Consider the following 21,824-nt stretch of genomic DNA (forward strand, 5'->3'; position numbering starts at 1 on the left):
TCAGTCTGTGCTGTTCACCACAAAAAGGTTTGTTTGTGCCGCCGGTGTCCATGTGGGGGAACAAGCTGTTCATGTCCTTTTGGACCTTTGGCGTCCTCCCTGTGGACGCTGCTCAGGGACGGACGCTGTGGTCTGATTCTGGTGTTGGCTGACGATGACTCTGATGAAGCTCAGAAACGGTTGTTCTGACCTCTGCAGACAGTTTTCCCAGAAACCTCTTCTTCTTTGGTGCTGTGTGTGTGTGTGTGTGTGTGTGTGTGTGTGTGTGTGTGTGTGTGTGTGTGTGTGTGTGTGTGTGTGTCTTTGTAAGTTAGTTAGAGAGTAAAGATGATGGATTGCAACTGCAGAGCCGCCTCTGTTTGTCGAGGAGAAGTTCTGTTTAGTGTGTGTGTGTGTGTGTGTGTGTGTGCGTGCGTGCGTGTGTGCGTTGGAATGAGTGTAAGAGACTAAAACAGAGAATTACAAATAGAAAATGAAGGTGAAGACAAAAAGAAAAAGAACAGAGACGTAAAAATGTGAAAGGAAGGAGGAGGAGTAGGGGTGGGGGGGTGGGGGGGCAGGAGGAGGAGGAAAGAATGTGGAGTTGACTTTTGTCTGATGGAAAGATGCAGCTGTTCTGTCTGTTGTGTGTCTCGCTTCAGCTGGATTTACTTGCTGCACACACACACAGAAATGCACGCATGCACACACACACACACACACACACACACACACACATGCGTGTGTGTGTCAGCAGCACCCTCTGAAGAGCCATTTCTCACAGATTACTGCTGCTTAATGTCACCGCAATGTCACACAGCCTTCGGCCATTTTGTCTGAATTGAGATTAAACGCCACACTGAGCTGAGTTATACCTGCCAGGTCAGGGGAGGCCGGCCCCCGTCGCGGCCCCCGGGGGGCCGGGCGGAGTCTCAGTCGCTCTGATCTCTGAGTTCAGTAAACACACGGAGGATTTGTGATGAAGCAGCTCGAAGGATGGCGGCTTTGCGTGCCGGGTCAGGAGGCCAGGCGCGTTTCTCCTCACCTGCGGGTCAGTTTGAACAGAAATCCCTGCGTGGACGGAGGCGTGGTGCTACATTTAAACAGCTGCAACGACAGAAATAACTCAACAGCTGCTGAGCGTCTGAAGCTGCAGTTCACACTGTGGCCACTAGATGCTGCTGCAATGAAACTCTGTCTGCTCTGACAGAAACGGGCACAAAATATCAACAAAACTCCACTAAATTATTCAGTTTCTGATTTCACTTTCACTCATGTTTGGTGCCAGTTTGTAATGAAACTGAAAATGACATTAAATGACATTTTATAAAATAACCTTTGACCTCTCATGAAACAGTATCTGACTAAAGTAAAAATGTCTTTAGTACAGTTTCAATATTTTCTGGATATTTTTTACTTTTTGTTGTCGCTCCTCTTGTGCTCACATTAATAGATGTCTGAGCTTTAAACTGTCTGATGTCTCTCTAACGGAGGTTTTGGATTTGAAGAATAAAAATAAATATGTAATGATGAATCCTTCAGCTCGCCTCCCGACACTGAGCTCATGTTGTGTCGTCGAGATCAAGATCTCCGTCTTTAGTAAACAGAAAGAGCTGAAACAGCTCCTCAGACTCTCAGAGCTCGGCTGCAGGTGTTTGCTGCAGTTTTACTGTTTCATGAATGATCAGAAATGCTTCATTTGGTTTCATGTGCAGCAGCAGGAGCGTCTGAACGAATGCGTCCTTGCATGAATAAAGTGAAAATAAGCTTTTGTGGTGAACAGCTGGAGTCTCGGCCTCTTTACAACAGGTTAACCTCATTACCTGAGGCACCGGTAGCTTCAGCCAGGAGAAGCATGAAGCATGAAGCAGTGAAGCGGCTCTGCGTCTGCAGTGATGAAGGTGTGCTTGTTGTCTGTGAAGTGTGTGTTTGATGGCGATGGTCTCGGTGTGTGTGGACGGTTATCATGAACTTTCTTCTTCTTTGCTGGAGGGCAGAGCTGCATACAGGTTGTTCTGTTGTTCAGTTGCTAGCAGGATGCTACTGATGTACCGTGTTGCTTCTTTGGTTTCGTTGGTATTGATCCTGTTTGAGACAAGAAGGGAACATCCCATCATACAAGCTTCAACATAAAGGAAAACAGGGTTTTCATAGTCTGACGCTGCAGCCTGAGATGAATGGATGTTGGTCCTCCCGCTGTTCATTTGGGAGTGAACCGTTAGCAGCTCCTGATCGCAGTGCACCCATGAACGCATCACCGGATCACTGGATCCCTGTGATGCTGCAGAAAACTCCAGAACATGATAGTTCTCAGGGACGTTCTGCACAGGCGCTCTACGTTCCTCTGAATCTAAAAATGCCTGTTTTACGACTCTGAGGAGAACGATTTGAGACACAAATAGCAGGTGCTGGAGCGTCAGAGCACCTGCCTTCCTTTCACCTCACACAATGTGCTTCACGGCTTTCCTTCCCATGCCCTCCATCCTTCATCCCCCCTCCACCCCCTGGGCAGGTGTTGCCTCACATTTGGAAAACATCTGCCACTTTTCATTTAATGTCTGTTCATATAATTATATGAGGGCAAATTGAGATGCGGGCACATTGCGGCTCACAGCCGTCTGCTCGGATTGAAGGTTTGCTTTGGTGCATGCTGCTGGTTTGTCCACCAATCAGGACGGGCTGCTCCCTCTTCTGGAGAAAGGCTGTTTTGGTATCATACCGCCTTAAATGACTGCAGCAGGACTGAACACCGAGCCGGTAACACGGTTTGTGATTGACCGGCTTCCTTCGTGACGCAGTTGCGGCCGTGGTGCAGCTCAGTTTGGGGGAAGCCTGAACCGGAGAGGAGCTGAAGTGGAAAGTAGGGCAGCACCCTGTGTGAAATCCTGCGTCACCTCACCATCTCCTCCTCCTCCTCCTCCTCCTCCTCTTTACCTCACTCTTACCCTTCCCCTTTCTTCCCTCTCCCCTCAGTCATCCCCGCTTCTCTTTTCCTTACCCACCCTCCTCTCCCTCTCCTCCATCTTTCAATCTGTGAAAATCCCCAGCCTTCCTCCCTCCATCCTTCAGAAATCCCACGCCTTTATTGCTGCTTTTACACCTGAATGCCTCACGGGTGCTGCTGGCTTTCCCGAGCTTTAGACACGCACTCACACAGTAACACTCTCATATTGGAGGACTTCATACTGCTGAACAAACTCTATTAAAAAGAGAAGGGAGCTGTTTGGGTGGATTAAAGCCGACAGGTTTTTACTCCCTCCTACATTTTCTGAGCCTCATAAAACATTACACCGAGGCAGTGGGGGCGACAGCGGGACGAGCACAGGTCTAGCTCAGAATCTGACTCTGCTATAAAGAGCCGTGCCAGAAAGACATCTTAATTACGGCTGGAACGAGGCATCGTCAGGGTCGATATCGCCTGCTTATATTGGCTTTGGGCAGACAGATCAGTATTGGCACAAATATTGCAGATAAGCGACAACAAAATTGCGTCATATAAATGTTTTATAGGCTGCATTTGAAGTCTGTTTTATGTTTATTCCTGATTTCTAATACAGCAGTTCTGCAGTCAAGCCCACCTTCATGACAGCTCAGTTGATGATTCAACTTTATGGTCACTTTTGAGGCCACAGTCTCATCCGTCCAAACCATTTTAAGATCGTATTATCACACAGGCATCAGTTGCTTGTTATGCAGCAGCAGCACATGTAAAGAACAGCAGTAGTGGCTCGGGTGCGTTGGGCACGGCTGTGTTGCGTTGCGGCTGCGATGTGGTTTGCTTCTGTTCTGTGTCTGGCTCGATCTGCTCTGCGCAGCTTGACGTTGCTTCCATCAAAACTAGACTAACCACATATTCTCCATGGAGCAGAGCCTTTTCTGGGACGCTTCCGAAACATGTTACGGTTCTTCTGGTGGGATTACAAGAACCGTGGGAAGGACGCAATCAGTTCCAGCAGCCAGACCGCGATGCAGCCGTGCCCGGTGGAGCCTGCGGGTCGCTTCTTACCTTTTTCCTTAATTGTGGGGGTAGATCATTCAATCGCTTTAAACTCCGGGGTGGAGGGTCCAAAGAACAAAATGCTGCAAAGCCTGTAGTCCCACACATGTGCTGTCATTGAGAAAAGCTCAGAAAATGTTCATCACATACTTTTGAATTCTTTCTTTTAGATCAAGTCATCTCATTAATATCAAGATCTGTTTTTCAAGAGAGACCTGAGAACGAGAAGCATTCTCGGTCTGACAACCACAAAACCAACGCACATCCAAAGCCAGACAGCCAAAAATGTAGCAGAAAACATAATTCATAAAAGCAATTGCAGAGTAATGCTTTCAAATAAAGTAAGGTAAGCTGGACTGAGAGCGGTTTGCAGTTCATCCCATTTAAAAGGTTATGAGAAACAAGATCTGCATTTAAAACAAGTGTACGATTAAGAAGGGAAATCTGGACGGGCAAAGACCAGAGCCTGGACAAGAGTGGAACCAGGTGCATAGAAAACTGTATCATCTGCATAAAGATTCATGTAGAAGTTCTTATTAGGAAGAATAATGTTTATTTATGTGTGATGTAAATTGTAATGGACCAAGAATAGGCCCCTGTGGGACCCCATCACACCGCTGTCACAGGAACAGAGGCTCTCCTCCTGTTCAGTAAACCATCAAACTCCCAGCTGTGGTTACAATTTGCCAGTTTGTACAGACTCAATGACCCCAGTTCAAGAGCAGACATTTTAGCCAATGCATCGTGAGTTAAAGGGTGAACGTCCCACTCCTCTTTGTCTATGCCACATTCTAACAAATGACTGAGTGGCCTTCTGGAGTCTCTAAATGGCCTTTTATTGATGTCCACCTATCATTCCAAAATTGAGAGCAGAATAGTCAGTTTTAGTGCCATCATCTCCACAGTTACATCAGGATGTGCTCAAAGCTTCAGGCATTTATTTCAAACTCGGGCTGCAGTCTGTGCCTCTGACAGTCTATTCATTATCACTAAGACTAATTCTGACTTCTCGTAGTAAACTTTCAGAAAAGGCCAGGGTCATGGCTGAAAACGAGTTCAGCCACAGTTTCCATGTTAGTTTTTTGGCCTTGTACACGAAAAATAGGGCGCTTAACTCAAACCTGAGTTCATTTCTTTGTTCTCAACAAATGATGAATGAAAACAGAAAAGTGAACTCGGAAAAGAGTCGGAGCTGGACTCTGTGACATCAGATCTTTCTCCTCTCTCATCCCTTTCTTCTCTTCCCATCATCTCCAGCCCTACAAACTCTCTGAGCATTGAAGTGTGAGTATCGATTCCCTCAAAAATTCAAATCGTCATCCCGCGTCTCCCTCAGACGCTGCCAACATGCAGAGCCGCCCGGCGCAGCTTTAAAAATGAAACATTACCAAATCAGACTTTTTTAGGGGTCAAAAGAGCACAAAAAACAAAATCATGTGCTGCAGTCATTGCTGGCATTAAACCACACCGTCGAGTCTTATTACAGTAACACGCTGCTAATGTGGTTGTATGTTTGAGCATCGAATCACCTGCAAGTATCGACAGATAAATTGCATGGAGAGGTATATATTAGTTCATTCTGCCAATCAGGACCTCGTTACGCCAACGTTAAAGACCACAACATGCTGGACTGGGACCAGTTTCAAGGTGGAAAAAGTTTACCCTCGAACTGGATTACAGTGTTGACACAGCAGCTGAAGACTGGAATAAGTTTCAGTTCACAAACACCAGAGACAACAGGATAAAAATCCTCTGAGACGAGAAGAAACTTCAGCTAGATTGTACAAAACCAAACCTGGAGGAGCGAGAGAAGGCGTTCTGGTTGTAACAAGATACTTTAATGGGCTAAAACGCCAATTTTATTGAAATCGAACATCGTCTCCCACGAGTGCGAGCTGTCGGCAGGCCGTTAAACCCTGGAAGCTGCTCGTGTCGAGTGCTGACAGACTTAATCATATTGTCTTGATTAGAAGCAGCATTAGAAGTTACTGACTGTTTTCTCAGAGGAAAGGAAATGAAAAGTTTCAGATGTTTCTGTGAAGTGTGTCATCCTGACCTCCGAGCCTCCGCCAGGAAATGATCGCGATCTGGCAATAATCCAGAATTATTAGCGCGTATTATGTCTCCCGTTAATGTAACTGTGGAGGCAGTAAAATGTGATTTGCATCGGATTGCTTCGCCGGTCTGAGCTTTGTCAATAGATAAACTTGATTCTGGAGATTAGCTGTTCATCCATAAAGTGCTGCAGTGAGATTAAACAGCATCCGCGGATTGAAGCGCCGCGGCAGACGCTAATTTCTTCTTCTTCTTCTGCGCTCTTATTGTGGTTGCTTTGTTTTGTTTGTTAGTTTTTCTTCTATTCTTAGAAATGTGGGTCTGATGCAATGATGATACTCCATCTTCCTGCACACACACATGCACGCACACACACACTCTGCATGATGAAATTCATTGACTGAAGGAGGCAATGTGATGTAAGGATAACCGTTAAAGACGAGAGGAGGAGGAAGTGGAGAAAAGCAGGCAGAGAGGAAGAGGAGGTGGAGGAGAGATGTGAGTGAGGAGAAGTAAAGAGGGAAGGGGAGAGGAGGAGGAGGAGGAGGAGGAGGAGGAGGAGGAGGAGGAGAAACTTGGTGTCAGAACAACCTGTGTGACCACAGTCTGATCTGATTATTGCTCATTTGCCTGGTTTTGGTCTAACTTTAGTCTCGTTTTCATCAACACAAACACTCGAGTCTCTTCGATTTCTTCCATGTCCGTCTCATTGTTGTGGCTCGCCAGCCTCGTCAGGCTGTTGATGGGTAATGGACAGCGGCGAGGAGTCGCTGAAGCCTCAGTGTGTCTCGGCGTCAGCGCCTGTCCTCCATTAGTCTGAAGTGGGCTGTTGTTTCGCAGCCTCTCGCTGAAGGACTCTTTATGAGTCCGTCTGTATTTCGCTGTGTTTCTGCGCTCTGTTTCCTCCCTTTCTCTCAGCCTATCGATTCACTCCTCTCAAACCTCTCATTTTCCTCAGCCCGGCCGTATTGATGTGTGAGCGTCCGAGTGTTTTTCTGAGTTTTGGCCGTCCTCTGCTTCTCTGCGGTGGTGCGATAGCGAGACGATTAATGAGAGAAACCGAGTCTGTTGACAGAGTGAAGAGGAGGGAGCTTCCAGAGGCAGAAAACTCTGATTCATGACTGAAACTGTGTACACACCAACAGAAACACACTTTCTTTTCATGGGGTTCAGCTGGATGAGCTGGATGCACGCACACAAGCTTCATTTGACCACAGAAATGGACGCAGCAGCGCCTTTAGACACCACCAGGTTCACCTCAGCGAGGCCTGGCCGTCGCGACACAGCCGACGTCTGATCAGTGATCAGCGGTTCATGTAAAGAGCTCACATAAATGCACGTCGACGGCTGACACTTCTCAGTGAGCGACTTGACCGACAGACGTCATGAATGTCCCAGCGGTCCCTGAAGCAACACGCCCTCACCGACGCAGCCTCTCGCCGTTTGTTGAATGGAGAGATGTTTGGGGATTGGTGAGCTGCTTCCCAGCTAACGTTACAAAGCAAGTTCGCTAAGTCTCGCAATAAAGTGAACAGAGGAACAGCCAGCAAACGTTAGCCTGCGAGCGCTAACTCTGCTAATGTGTCATTTCCGCCGCGAGGTGGAACAAATGAAAAATAAAAACCGCGCTGGATTAATACATGTTTCAAGTTTTGTCTAAATCCTGTCAGAAGTGTGTGAGAGAGAGCTGACAGAGACAGACGCAGACGTTTTTCTTCCTCATGACTCCCCCTGGATTTGACGAAGAGGATGAACAGAAATATCAGGAGTTAAAGGGGAAAGGAGGCGTGAGGAGGAAACTGGAGGGAGAGGAGAGAACAACGGAAGCGTAACGGCACTGGCAATTTATAACCAGCCTCCTCTTCCTCCTCTCTCCTCCCAGCCTTTCTCTCCTCCTCTTCCTCCTTTCATCTTCTTTTCTCTCCTCTTTTTGTCTGTCGGTGCGACGGACTGAAACGGGAGATCACAGCAGAGTCTGCTGCCAGGGAGGGAACTCCACACACACACACGCACGCACGCACACACACACACACACACACACACACACACACACACACACACACACACACACACACACACACAAAGGACAGTTTGCCTTCATCTCTTCTTCCTCTCTAATTAGTGTGTGCTCAGATTAAGGTTAAGAAACAGCAGATTTACAATGAAACTCCTCATTACTGTGTGTGTGTGTGTGTGTGTGTGTGTGTGTGTGTGTGTGTGTGTGTGTGTAGCACATCAACCACTGAATCAGTTTTTTTTTAGCAGTGTGTGTTTTCTGTCCACATCCATGTGGGCGTGGCCTCGACTGCACAGCATAATTGCATTTAATTAGTCTTTAGCTGCACTGTGATTGGTTGATGCCAAGTCTTGAACGCTGATTGCTAATTGGTCGGGAGCATGTCAAGTGGGTGGTTTTTTTTTTTTTTTTAGTCATTGTAGCCAATTAGCAAGACAAGACAGGCAAAGGAGCTCGTTAAGAGTGCTGGGTGGGACTTCAGGAAAGGAGATTTCCAAGGACACACACACACACACACACACACACACACACACACACACACACACACACACACACACACACACACACACACACACACACACACTCTAACAGTAACAGAAAAAGGGATGTGTAAACGAAGACTTCCCATTGGTCCTTGTTTTTTTAAGATGTCTGGCGCTCACATCAGGGAGAGCAGAGCGTGCTAGCATGTTTGAAGTTAGCTCAGCAGCTACATGAGTCCGACAGTCGCCTTCTGACGTGACTGATGGATGTCTGATGGACATCATTGAGGTTTATGATGCTGAAATAAGGTTTAAAGGTTGAAAGGAATGAGTTCATCCAGTGTTTTGTCTGAAGTGAAGGTAGTACGGCGTGGGCGTGACGTCTCTTCTTTCAGACGCTGTTGTACAATCGGAGTAGAGCTTGTTTTGAAGCACACTGTGGCCTTCACACACGGCCTGAAGATGCAGCAGTGTGAGCTTAAAGAAGGAGGTGACTGGTTACAAACTGCGTCAACATGACACGACTAAAACCAAAAAAGAAGAACACTTCAGTTGCGTGAGTTTAATCGCTGTCATGGAAAGTCGGAAGAATGAAGGAACAATAAGACAGAAGAGGGTGGAGGACAACAGCAGGACGTTTCACCGGGACGTCCAGATAGTCCACCAACGCAGCCCTGCTCTGCACCGCTAACCACACACATGCAGCAGCAACGAGGAGCTATAGGACGAACGAGGAGGAAAGACAGTGAGAGGATTTCTCACACACACACACACACACACACACACACACACACACACACACACACACACACACACACACACACACACACACTCAGCAGGCAAGCAGAGGACAATTAAGGGAGGCAGGGAGGGACAAACGGGGGAGATGTGGGGGTGAAGGGGAAGTAATGCAGCGATGTAATTGGCTACATTAGCATGAAATGAAGCAGCAGGATGTTTGAGATGCAAAGACATCGTCCTTCAAAAGACTACCGTCCCTGCTAAAGTGTCCTTGAGCAAGACACTGAAACCCCAGGACCTGCAGCGGCCATGATGTCCAACAGCAGATTCAAGATGTTCTGTGTAGAAATATGAGCATTGATAAACCAACCGAGCAACACAACGACGTGAGAGACTTCCACAGCTAGCAAGTTCAAGTTCAAGTGCCAAGTCTTTACAAGACAAGACCGGGTCAAGTCTCAAGTCAGCAGAGACAATCCCAGATCAGTCGAGGTCAGCCAAGTCACAAGTCAAGTCTTTGGTCTTGTCCAAGAAAGTTTAAGGTAAGTTAAGTTTTAAGTCAATGGAGTCCAACACGAACCTGAGATCGATTAAGTCAAATCATAAATGAATCAAGATGCAGTCCAACACACGTCTCTAGTTGATTGGGAAAAGTCCACAAGTCTCCCAAGTCAGTTGAGGTAAGTCTAAGTCTGTCCACTCAGCTTCTGTCTTTCGGGTTTGAATAGTTCGCAGAGGAACTCAGAGCTGTTTCCTTTGGTCAGGCTGAAGAATCACATCAGGTCCTTAAAGAGCCTTTTCTAAAGTGCAGATGGTTCACAGTCCAGAGGACAAACCTGAAGACATGAACAGAGAAACACATCAAATACAGACGGTGTGGGTTTTACCTTCATCGCCCACCTGTGTCAGGACTCTCTGAATCCAGCCTTCAGAGGTGATGTGATGATTGAAGCATGTTCCCGTTGGATCCTGATGCATGGCAGTGAAAGTCAGCGCCCTTTAATACCACTTTCTACCAAATTTCACTCAAACCTGTCAACAACAAACAGCAATGATGGAGGAGAAAAGCTGCTGCTAACCTGCTCAGTGTGATTGCAGAAATACCCACGAAGCAACAAATAAAGGTGTGACCTGAGAAGGTCAGAAGTGTTTTGTCAGCAGGAGTTTCACTAGAGACCAAATACTTCACTCCTTCAACTCAACAGGCAGCTGCTGAACGTGTCTCCAAAGTGCAGCCGATAGCTTTAGCTTCCTGTTAGCAGCACACGCGACTCGTCCCTGTGGAGGTACAGGTGTGCTCGCCACTGGTGTGAGACGTACCTTTGAATGTTCTGATGACTCCCTGCACCCACCTGAAGAGGTGCAGCAGACTTTGGGCTCGTCTTCAGTCTTCTTGTCTTGACTTTCTGGACTTCAGACAGTAAAATGTGCCGCCCGCCGCTCTGCTCTCATCTCCTGACGAATGGGAGGCCTGGAGCGCCGCGGAGCGCTCCTTACGCTCAGCTTATTATCTACCTGAGCGCCTCCCATCCTCTGCTCCCCACACTCTCCATCTCCATCCTCCTCTCTCTCCTACACTCAAAGGCCTCCATGAATTTCAGTTTGACAGCATCCTGCCGCCCGAGCCCCCTGTCTTTTCACCCCCCCCTTTTCTCTCTCTCTCACATGAAAACCTCATTTTCTTTGTCTGAGCCGCTCTGCTGGCCACCTCCAGCTTTCCCTCTGTCGCTTCATCTCCTTCCTCCCACTTTCAACGGCTCTTTAACTTCGATTTTTACTGTCTCCTGCTGTTCAGGGCAGCATTTCTTTTTAACTGCACACCACGAGGATGGTTTGCACTGAAATTAGCTTCGACTGCCACCGTTTTACCGTCCACCTACCGTGTAAGAATACACTGCATCATCCAAATGATTTTGGTTGTGTTACTGCCGTTAATAGACTTTAGATACCACACGAAAAGATCTGCTGCCCAAGTGTCACGGATGCATTTTTGGGCAGTTTGCAGGATCCTCTCTGTCCTAAAGGTGATGAACATGTTTCTCATTATAATTCAGTGCAACTCGATGTCACCACCAACTGCTGCTTCCAAAATGACTTGAGTCACAGTTTCTACAAAAACAGCATCACGTCCTTCATAATCAAGGCAGGAACCTGCTGCGCGTCAGCGAATGTGCACGAGGGTCCTTCAGGGATGGTCTCGTGGTTGTTTCTAGTGATTGTAAGCTGTATAAGTTTGAGCCGGAGAGGCGTTTGATCAGTTCGATTTGAGCTTCGCGGGCGCGATGCTGAGATTCAGCCCCTTTCAAACCTCTGCGGCCTTCGGTAACTCGTCTCTGCGTAGGATTGTGGAGAGGTTTTCTCGTGTCATAATTCGAACTTTATACTGCATCAGGTGGAGCTAACAAACTTACTGCAGTTTAGTGTCACTGCTACGCCTGCACCTTCCAGCTGGTACCAAAAAGGCGTTGAGGTCGAGTATCCAGACCTGCCAGCGACCGGTTTCAGAAGTAAATCCTCCCAGTTCTCATTGGTTATTGTAAAGTAGAAAGTGGGAAATTACACCGACAGCGCAGGTCAGTGTGAGGCCACTGAAAACCAGCATCAGTGAACGTTGCTGGCATCAGCAGATACATGAAACTGATGTGTGGATGTTGTGGTGAAGCATTTTTAACGCTTTTTGTCCTGTATGATATTTAATGTCTGCTTTAATAACTTCAGTCTGCGTCATCAGCCGAGCTGAGAGCAGCAGACTGATGTTAATCTCACACCTGCTGCCTTGTGTGTGCGTGTGTGTTGGTATCTGAAGAGACGCTAACTTTAGCTCTCCATGATGACACCATGATGTCGGAGAGAACTCCCATGAGGCCTCAGCAGCGTGCTGACTGTCAGTACTGATGAGGCTTTGAGTCCGAACCAAAAGCTAATAATGTTATTATTATAAGCAATTATCCTTATGTTATTGTTATTAATTATCGCTGTTATTGTTGTTAATTATTGTTATTGTTATTAATTATTGTTATGTTACTGTGAGAAAATAATTTGGAGATGCTCGTTGAATCAATGCTATTCCAGAACAGAGTGTCTTTGAGTGTCTTTGTCTCTTTGTAGTCTGTGTGTCCTTGTTTTGTGTCCCGTTGTGTGTCATTTTTTCTTTAGTGTCTTTTCGTAGTGATTTCATGTCTCTTTGTGGTTATTTCATGTCTTTGTAGTTGTTTTGTGTCTCTCTGTGGTTGTTTTGTGTCTTTCTGGGTGTTTTGTGTCTTTCTGGGTGTTTTGTCTCTTTCTGGGTGTTTTGTGTCTCCTTGTGGTCTTGATTGTGGTCTTGGTCTTTGAATGTTAGCAGTCACTTCACGCAGAGGTTCTGGTCCAGGGGTCCAGGTCTGTGGTCGCCCCTCGTGCCTTTCCCTTGACATAAATTGAGACACAGGCAGAGAAAGCAAACAAGCACATTAATATCCCAGCATGCTTTGCTCTCATTAGATGCTGGCCTGCTGTTTCTGTCCTAATTGGGTTATTTTGATCCCTGTTTTAAGCGACTAATCCAAATGAAATATTTCTGGTTTGAATGGTTGATGTTTATATTTAGAGCTGCTGGTTTATTATTCATGATGAGAGAGAGAGAGAGAGAGAGAGAGAGAGAGAGAGAGAGAGAGAGAGAGAGAGAGAGAGAGAGAGAGAGAGAGAGAGAGAGAGAGAGAGAGAGAGAGAGAGAGAGAGAGAGAGAGAGAGAGAGAGAGAGAGAACCCCATTGTTAGCAGCCGCAACAATTTACATGAGCCAAGCCTCCTGCCAGCTGATTGGTTCAGAGAGCCATCCACCTCACCGCCACCCCCCTCTCTCCTACGCCACACTCCAGCCAATCAGGACGTCACACTCATGGGGGGGCTCCAACCGGGCTAGAGAGGGTCTGCCCTGATAGCGTGGCGAGAGAGAGGGTTGACGGCGGAATAACTGATGAGGTGGACAGACGGAGAGCGGGAGAGACAGTTATTGGTGGACGGATGGTGCCCCCTGGTGGCGCTGCAGATATATACCAGACTTTAAAACCTGAATACCACAACACAAAAGTCTTTGACAAGTCACTGGATCATATCTTGATCCTTTGAATCTGCAACGACCAAACAGATATTTGGAACGTAGTAATACTAAATCACTGTACTGCAGTACAACAGTTCTATACTCGAATGTACTCAGCTGCTGCAGATCAAAGTCCAGCACTGGTCCACTGTGGGTGTCTTTGGCTGGTTGTTTGCTTTGAGGTGTCACCTGTGATCGTCGCTCCACCTGCTGCCTGATGTGAGTTTCCACTGAATTATTTAAGAACAGCTTTTTTTTCCTGATGAGCTGAAAGGATGTAAGAGTCTTCATGTCCCTGTCCTTTGGCGTGTCATAAGCATGGCAGCCTCAGGGGGGCAGTAGAGCAGCAGCAGACACTGCTGTTTGTCTTCTTTGAAGGTGTTGAAAACCTTCCAGGTTATGAAACAGTTTTTAATGTGTGTCGATAACGTTTTGATGGAGCTCAGTGTCCTGAAACAGCTGGTGGATGTGACCAGCTGGACGGTGTGTCCAGAGACACTCTGATGTCCAAACAGACCGCAGCTCCAAGTCCAGAACATCCAGAGTGTGTGTGTGCGTGCGTGCGTGCGAATGCGCGTGTGTGGGGTGGGGGGGTCATGTTCTGCAGATGAGGCTGTCGTGTCTTTGTACTGAAACAAGAGAAAATCAATTGTGAACTGTGGCCCAAGCTCACTCACACACACACACACACACACACACACACACACACACACACACACACACACACACACACACACACACACACACACACACACACACACACACACAGAGTTTGTACATACAGTACAGCTACATCACTCAAACATAATTGGCTCTTCTATTTGACAACAGAGTTCAGCAGGATAATATTGACATAACACAGAGACAAGGCTCTCTGGACCCACACACACACACACACACACACACACACACACACACACACACACACACACACACACTCGTCCTCTAGCGCCACCCTCAGTACACATTCAGAACATCACAGCACACTGTAAAAAATGCTGGGACAGTGTGTACATGCTGATCTTCTGGTGGAGAGAGGCAGGCTTACATTAGAGACCGGCCTGTATGCAGAAAAACTGTTTCAGAGGCTGATCGAGTCAATCTGTCTGCCTGCAGGTGGCCATCGGGAAGATGTACGAGACCCAGAAGATCGTGGTGGAGTAACCCTCTGCAGGAGGTGGAGGAGCGCCGTCCCCGCCAACAACAGGATGTGACATCAGAGACCGGAGCCAATCACTGCCCTGACATCATCACCACCAACAGCCAACCCGCTTCCTCTTCGACTCAAACGCCGTTTGATTTGACACAGCTGTCAAAGGTGGAGGTGTGAAATGCATTGTGGGAGATGTAGGACAGAGTAAAGCTTTGAAGTACCTGAAGTTTTAAATCTTTTTTTTTGTTGTTGTTGTTGTTTTCATGGATGCACCCGTCAGGTGTTTGGCTCTTTCTCGTCGTTTTAGCATCAGGTGGTTCTTTTCTGGACTCTGGTCCCACTTCAGTCTGTCTGAGCCAGTTTCAAATAATGATCAATTGGGTAAAACGTCACAGGTTCAGAGTCCACTGTGACGCCGTTCAGTAAAATATTCATATTTAAGAAGCTGAACGTGATGTTTGTCTTAAACCATTCATCAGTGATGCGATCTGTCGTTCGACCAAAGAGGCTTTTTTAGTTCACGTTGTCTCATCTGAGTGTTTTTCGGGACATTAAGCAGCAGATTCAGGTCGATCAGCTTCGACGCCTCAGATTTTCTTCATTATTCAACATTTAAAGTTCAGTTTCAGATCAGTTCATAAATTATTGTTATATTAAATGTGGTGTTTACGTTCACTGAGGCCAGACTGACTGACTGAACTCCTCGACTGTGAACTCGTCGGTGCATCCCTCGTTCTTTTTTCTTTCTAGTTATTTTTGTATTCTAACGCACAAATAATCCACCCCACATGTGATTATCTGACATGTTGGACTATAAACCTGTAAAAGAGCTGACACTGGATCTCACCTCTGTACTCTCACACGTGCAGACACATTTTCTTTATTTCCGTCTGGTTCGATACTCTGTGAAATGAGCCGTTTCCAGCAGTCTGGACGCGATGCCAAAGAGTGACGAGGCCACCAAACCACCGTCTCAACCAGGAAACAAGCCAGAGCGACAGCAGCAAAGATCAGAGACGCTGAAAGCTGTAATCTGCAGTGAGTTTGTGTCAATTCAAGCTGTTCTAAATAAAGTTGAATTCAAACAGGAGAGAGGCTCGTGGCCGTGCTGCACATTCGTCTTCCTCGTGTGAGAAACTCTTGGTCTTTGCTTAGAAAGCAGCTCAGGCTGCCTCAGAGGGATTCTGGGAGTTGAAGTCTTTTGGTCCCACGTGGTTGACAAGCATCGGGCGTTGTGATTGGTCATCCTTTGTCCTCAGGTGTGTGTTTGTCGCTGAGGAGACAGCGGCGGCTGCGTCAGTGTTCAGGTCAGCTTATTTTCCCTTTAACTACAAATTCAGGAAGTGTCACGTGATAAAGACAAACCTGGAGATACCTGGATGACGCATGCACACATCACACACTCCTCCTCCTCCTCCATCATCATCTGTCTTTATCACGTGATAGGAACAGGAAGTGATATGCAGAGACCAATCAGAGAGCAGCTTCCTCTGTTGCTTCCCAACACAAGTTTGTCCAGTTACACAAACTGAGCCTCCTCATCTTCATCACCGCAGCAGTGATGAATACGCGTTCACTGCCTCTCTGCATCTGTCACCTCTGTCCAACATACAACACAGTCTCTCTGAGACCTTGATCTGGATCACAGAGAGTCCCTGGATGATAAATAAACCCCTGAAGGTGAACTCAGTTTAACACTAACAGTGTGTGTGTGTGTGTGTGTGTGTGTGTGTGTGTGTGTGTGTGTGTGTGTGTGTGTGTGTGTGTGTGTGTGTGTGTGTGTGTGTGCGCAGCAGCAGAGCAGGTGAGCTCAGAGGTGCGTTTGGTTTGCTGGAGGAGGTGAAGGTGAAGGAGGTGACTGACCCACAAGGGACCAGCGGCTGCTATTAATAGACCCGTCTGTTGGTTTAAGGACGAGCACACTGGCCCACTTACACACACACACACACACACACACACACACACACACACACACACACACACAGGTGTGACGGATCACATTGCTCAATGAGTGAAGGCTGTTTCATCAGACGAACACACACACACACACACACACGGAGGATGCTTCCTGGAGTTTGTGCAGGGCTGTGCATGTGATCTGCACGAGTCCCACATTCACCTGAAGGACTTCAGACCAGGTCCTGACCCGCGGCTCACTTTGGCTCCTGGAGGATTGTTTTTGGGCCAAGCTTCTGTTTTTAGACAGAGCGTGTCGTCCACGCTCAAATATTTGCAGATTGTGGATGGCCTGAAACGTGGCTTCGCTCCAAGCGTTATGTTGTGAAGCTGGAGGTAAATGGACTGAATTCATACGGCAGAGCCGGGCGTTGAACCACCGCCCCCCTGCTGGGCGGACAGTCCGCTCCTCTTCCTCAGCTTCATCTCCAGCTTCTGCTCTGATGGGCGTGAAACTCTCCTGCTCGAATCAGATGAAGAACAGGAAAAAACACAATAAACGCTGAAGGAGAGAAGTAGACTACAACTCCCATGGTGCATTTCAGCATGAAACGCTCAATCACACAGCTTCAAAAACACGTCCCGCCAAAGGCAAGTCAAAGAAAAAACAGATTTCTGCTCATTTTGGAAGTATTTGAACTCACCACATCTGTCACACCTCTGACAACCTTATACTCTTCAGCACGCAGCGAAGGCTCATGGGTACTGTAGTATTTAGAGCTGATTTGTCAAATTGTTTGATTTTAGCATTAAGCCTGGCAGCAGCAGTTTGCTCACAGGGTTCAGGTGAAGACGTTTAGCTTTCCTTGAGTCCTGATCGCAGACATGAAGCTGGGTCAGGTGGTTTCAGGCGGTGATCGGGCGTCTCTTGGTCGAGTTGAGGTGATGCGATTGTTACTGAACGGTGACGCCCTGCCCTGAAACCTCAGATTTACCTGAAATATTCCTTCATGGCTTTGAACCTCAACCAGTGTTGACGGATCAAACAGATGTCGTCAGGTTTGTCAACAGGACTTTTTTCAGAGGCGCTGGACTCCTGAACTTTGGCCGTCATGTAAAGATGATGGACAGGTCGAGACAGACTTCTGCGGGGACGAGGACCGGACTGATCTCACATACTGGAGACACGTCGGCTTGAATGCTGGTCAGCTGGAAACATCTTCTAAACTGAGTCTGGATCAGGACGCTCAGAGACATCCACACAGCCACGTCCTTCACTTGTGTGTGTGTGTGTGTGTGTGTGTGTGTGTGCGTGTGCGTGTGTGCGAGAGCATTAGCTTTAGCATGCTCTGCTAACTCTAGCATGCTAACATGGTAGCGAGATGATGTTGAGGTGTTCATACTACAACTGGAAACAGGACTCATGGATAGCAGAGCGCGTTAGCATTAGCATGTTAACATGGTAGCACTTTATTCTAGTGTTAAAATAGCATTGCTACCATTAGCAACATGCTACAACCTTTCCTCTGGCGCCACCTTCAGGACATTTCTACCCCAACAGTGAAAAGATGTTATTTAAGTAAAACAGTCTTTTTTTTCGTCCATCCACCGGCTCAGGGGGGCGCTGCTGAGGCTGCCGTTAGCCTGCGTTTGTTTCCGTCCGGCAGAAAATCAGCCTGAGCTTCAGCTGTGGACAAACAGACCTGCAGTCAGACCTGCTGCACACCGGAGCTTTGGTTGGACGTCGTCTCCGTTCTTCTCGTTTCCTGTTTCAGACCGAAGAGATTCTGTTTCCTGTGATGGTTTTAGTTCCTGTGACGTTGCTCTCACGTATAAAAAAAGATTTTACTGAAGTAAAATTACGAGAACAGATATCCCAAAATAACAAAGGATCCAAAAGAAAAGTCGACGCTGTGGTGAAAGGTCCCACTATAAGTGATGATAATTCATTCATCAACAGTGCTGGAAGAAGTATTCACATGTTTTACTGCAGTAAAAGTAATAATACCACAGTGTACAAACACTGAATTACGAGTAAAAACCCTCCATTCAAAGCTTCAGTAAAAACACTAAAATATCAGCATCAAAATACACTTAAAGTACAAAAAGTAAAAGTACTTCTTATGCAAAGTTTTAGAGTAATCATATGACTGGATTCTAATTTCTGATGCATTCATGTGTTCATCACTTTAATGTTGCAGCTGATTGAAGTACTTTACTTTCCCCCCGAGGATCAATGAAGTCTCATCTTCATCCATAATTCAGCTATTTATTGATCAGATTTTGCATCATTAATCTGAAGGTAAACGTGGAGTGAAGTCAAATATTTGCTCCTGAAGAATCGAGCAGAAGCATAAAGTGTCAGAGGATGAAATACTGAAGTACAAGTGGCCTGAAATTGTACTGAAGTACTTGAGTAAGTGTACTGAGTTACTCTCCAGCACAGCATATTAATGCACTGATAACGGAAACGAAAAGAATAGAGACAATTAGGGTTTTTGGCTGTTCTCAGATCAGTTTAATAAATGAAAAAAGGGAACAAAAAGAGGAATAATGGTGATTTAAATCAGATCCTGTTTCATTTCAAATCCACGTCTCTGACCAATAAAACGTTTCCTCTGAAATAAATCATGAGACACTTTCAAAATGCAAAATTCAAGACAGCTGAGATAAGTTTGTGCCTGAAAGCAGAATTTATTGATAAAAACATTCATCTGGACTCTTTGTTCCTGTAAATATTGCAGGAACAACTTCTCCTCCAGGTGAAGCTGAACCTGAACCTCACAGAAAATCCATTTCAAAGCATTTCAGTGACTTAAACTGCGAACCACTGATGTCTTTTTGGAGACTTGATGTTTGTTGAGTTTCGGAAATGACAGTGAGCGTCTGCTCTGACGGAAACAACCTTTACTTCCGCTGAATTACTCAGCAACAGTAACGTGACGCTGATCACGTGATGTCTGCAGACTGATGTGCAGTAAGAATCTAAAAACAGTCTGAAACAGGTCAGTGGTCATTCAGACATTCAGCAGGATGCAGATCAGCGAATTCAAAGTCATGTTTGATCTGTGGGTGGATCTTCTTCACAGGTGTTTCAGGTGTTTTCTGTGCGTAAACAGCAGCTTAACCTTGATTTTGTCTCAGTGATTCTCGCCTGACAAACTTAATTATACTCAACTGTACGTGCGCATGTTCAGGGAAGTGAGGAAAGCCGGCACACAGAATGAGTCCGGTGTGTCTGCGTCCTCCCGTCCATCCAAGTGGAAGTTCAGAAACATAAGCAGAAGGATCAGCTGTTCCTCAGAGACATGCACGAGCTTCAGCTTTGGGGGATTTTACAGAAAAGGCACAACGGAATCATTCAGGGGCCAAAATTAAGGACAATCTAAGTTTCATCTGGGTCTTCTGACTGTGACATTTACAAGTTATCTGATATCAGCAAGACTCGCCTCAAAGCACAGAAACTGCAGCTGCACGTCAAAGCTTTTCTTTGGCGGATGGAGGCTTTTACGCACGACACGCAGCAGTCAGGTGGAGTGGAATGCGGCGCTGCTGACGAAGGGTGCGGAGCCGGACATGCAGTGGTACCTGAGGGTGTAGTTCTGTCCCTCGTTGTTGTCCCAGAACTCGCCCTCCTCACTCCTCAGGTACAGGGCGAAATGCACGGCCGAGCTGGGGTCCATGAAGGGCGGCGTGTACACGGTGAAGCTGAAGCGCTCTCCCACAAAGCCCGGCTGATCCGCGGCCACGGGCAGAGCCTGCGCGTCCACGAAGGAGAGCCAGTCGTTAAAGGTGTACCTCACTCCGACCTCCTTGTCGCTGCAGCCGGTAAAGACTCGGATCTGTCCCCGCACGTCAAACTGGGTGATGGTGATCTTCTCCAGGCAGACTCGGCTCTGCTGGACTCGCCGCTCCGCCTCCCGGGGCTCCGGGAAGCAGGCGACCAGCCGGTCCGTGTCCTGGCTGGACTTGAAGCTCTGGCACAGGTCGTTCAGTAAGTCCTGCTGCTGCGGCGGGAAGCTCCTGTGTCTGGACAGAACCTTACTCGGGATCTGCGGGTCCTCCAGCGCGCTGAAGTGCTTGACGCTGGCCAGATTCAGCCCCATGGAGTCGGCGAACTTCACCCGCTTCCTCTCGCTGCTCCCGGAGACGCCGTCCAGGAGCGCCGCCGGGTACGCGGGCAGGGACTTGGCTCTCCTCCTGTCTCTCATAAATCTCTCCAGCTGAGAGGCGTCCACCTCGTCGTCCAGATCTCCTTCCTCGTCCTCCACCTCCTCCTGGCCGTTCTCTTTAGACTGCCCCGGAGAGGGCGACTCTTCCCCGGCGTGGAAGCGGACAGGTGAGCGGGACATGTCTGCCCGCAGCCAGGCGGCCTGTGTGCTCAGCTGTGGCTGCAGGCCGGTCCGGAGTCCGCGGGAGTCCCGGCGCGGGGCAGCTTGTATAGCGTTGAGACTCCCGCCCCCCGTCCTCCCCCCACCCTCACCCCCTGAGGACAACGTGGTGACAGCTGAGCGCGTGCTGTCAGAAGAGCACGCGCACCGTCACGTAAGAAGCGTCAGCTCTCACCTGTCCGCGTGCAGCCGAGCACACACTTTACACAGTCACACTGGAGATGACTTTACAACAACAACAACAAGAACAACAAAACAGGTGAGTGAACGTCACGTCGTCAAGGTGAAGCCTCATCATCGTCATCATCTTCAGCGTCTGAGATCAGTTTAACAAACAGCATTTTCACATCGTTTCAGTAAAAGTATCAGTAAACCTGCAACAATGAGCCGACAGCGTACTTCATCACGAGTAAAAGTACTGCAAACAGCATCATGTTACAGTAAAGGTACAGTACATGAAGTACAGCAGTACTGTCAGCTCCGTGCAGTAAAAGTACTGCCTGTCTGTCTGTCTGTCTGTCTGTCTGTCTGTCTGTCTGTCTGTCTGTGTTTCTGTCTGTCTGTGTCTCTGTCTGTCTGTCTGTCTGTGTCTCTGTCTGTCTGTCCGTGTCTCTGTCTGTCTGTCTGTCTGTGTTTCTGTCTGTCTGTGTCTCTGTCTGTCTGTCTGTCTGTCTGTGTCTCTGTCTGTCTGTCTGTCTGTCTGTCTGTCTGTCTGTCTGTCTGTCTGTCTGTCTGTCTGTCTGTCCGTGTCTCTGTCTGTCTGTCTGTCTTGTTCAGATCAGCGTCTTCCTGTTGAGTTTCTCTTGTGATGATCGTGATTATCGATCAGATTTATCTTTAAAGATTCTTCTCTGTCTGTTTTCATGTCAGCGGATTTTAATGTCTCTCCTCGGCACTCTGGGATGTTCCAAATGTTCGCTGTTAATAAAGTTTTTTGTTTTGAAAAACAGATGTCGGTGTTTCAGGCGGAGGATGAAGAGCTTTCCCAGAATCTGACGTTGTTACGTAACACGGCGGCCTCGTGGCTCCGCCGAGT

The 21,824-nt window shown here is 47.5% G+C and overlaps 2 protein-coding genes across 2 annotated transcripts in view; one reads left to right on the forward strand and one right to left on the reverse strand.

The window, feature by feature from the left end:
- lyrm4 (LYR motif containing 4) overlaps window positions 1-15,591 on the forward strand; it is a 34,607-nt gene extending 19,016 nt beyond the window's left edge. The window contains exon 3 of the mRNA XM_070985826.1: window positions 14,465-15,591. Coding sequence (XP_070841927.1) covers window positions 14,465-14,512 — 48 coding nt within the window. The 3' untranslated portion in view covers window positions 14,513-15,591. The remainder of the gene's footprint in view (window positions 1-14,464) is intronic.
- A 4,333-nt stretch (window positions 15,592-19,924) lies between these two features.
- Window positions 19,925-20,785, reverse strand: ppp1r3g (protein phosphatase 1 regulatory subunit 3G). The gene has a single exon (XM_070985822.1). The coding sequence runs from the start codon at window positions 20,747-20,749 to the stop codon at window positions 19,925-19,927; it is 825 nt and encodes a 274-aa protein (XP_070841923.1). The 5' UTR covers window positions 20,750-20,785.
- Between the last annotated feature and the right edge of the window lie 1,039 nt (window positions 20,786-21,824).

The sequence above is a fragment of the Chaetodon trifascialis genome, chromosome 18 (genome assembly GCF_039877785.1).
Source record: "Chaetodon trifascialis isolate fChaTrf1 chromosome 18, fChaTrf1.hap1, whole genome shotgun sequence".
In the NCBI taxonomy this organism is placed as follows: domain Eukaryota; kingdom Metazoa; phylum Chordata; class Actinopteri; order Chaetodontiformes; family Chaetodontidae; genus Chaetodon; species Chaetodon trifascialis.

What these genes read in the sequence shown, in the direction of transcription:
- ppp1r3g (XM_070985822.1), bottom strand. Translation starts at nt 20,749, where the DNA reads ATGTCCCGCTCACCTGTCCGCTTCCACGCCGGGGAAGAGTCGCCCTCT.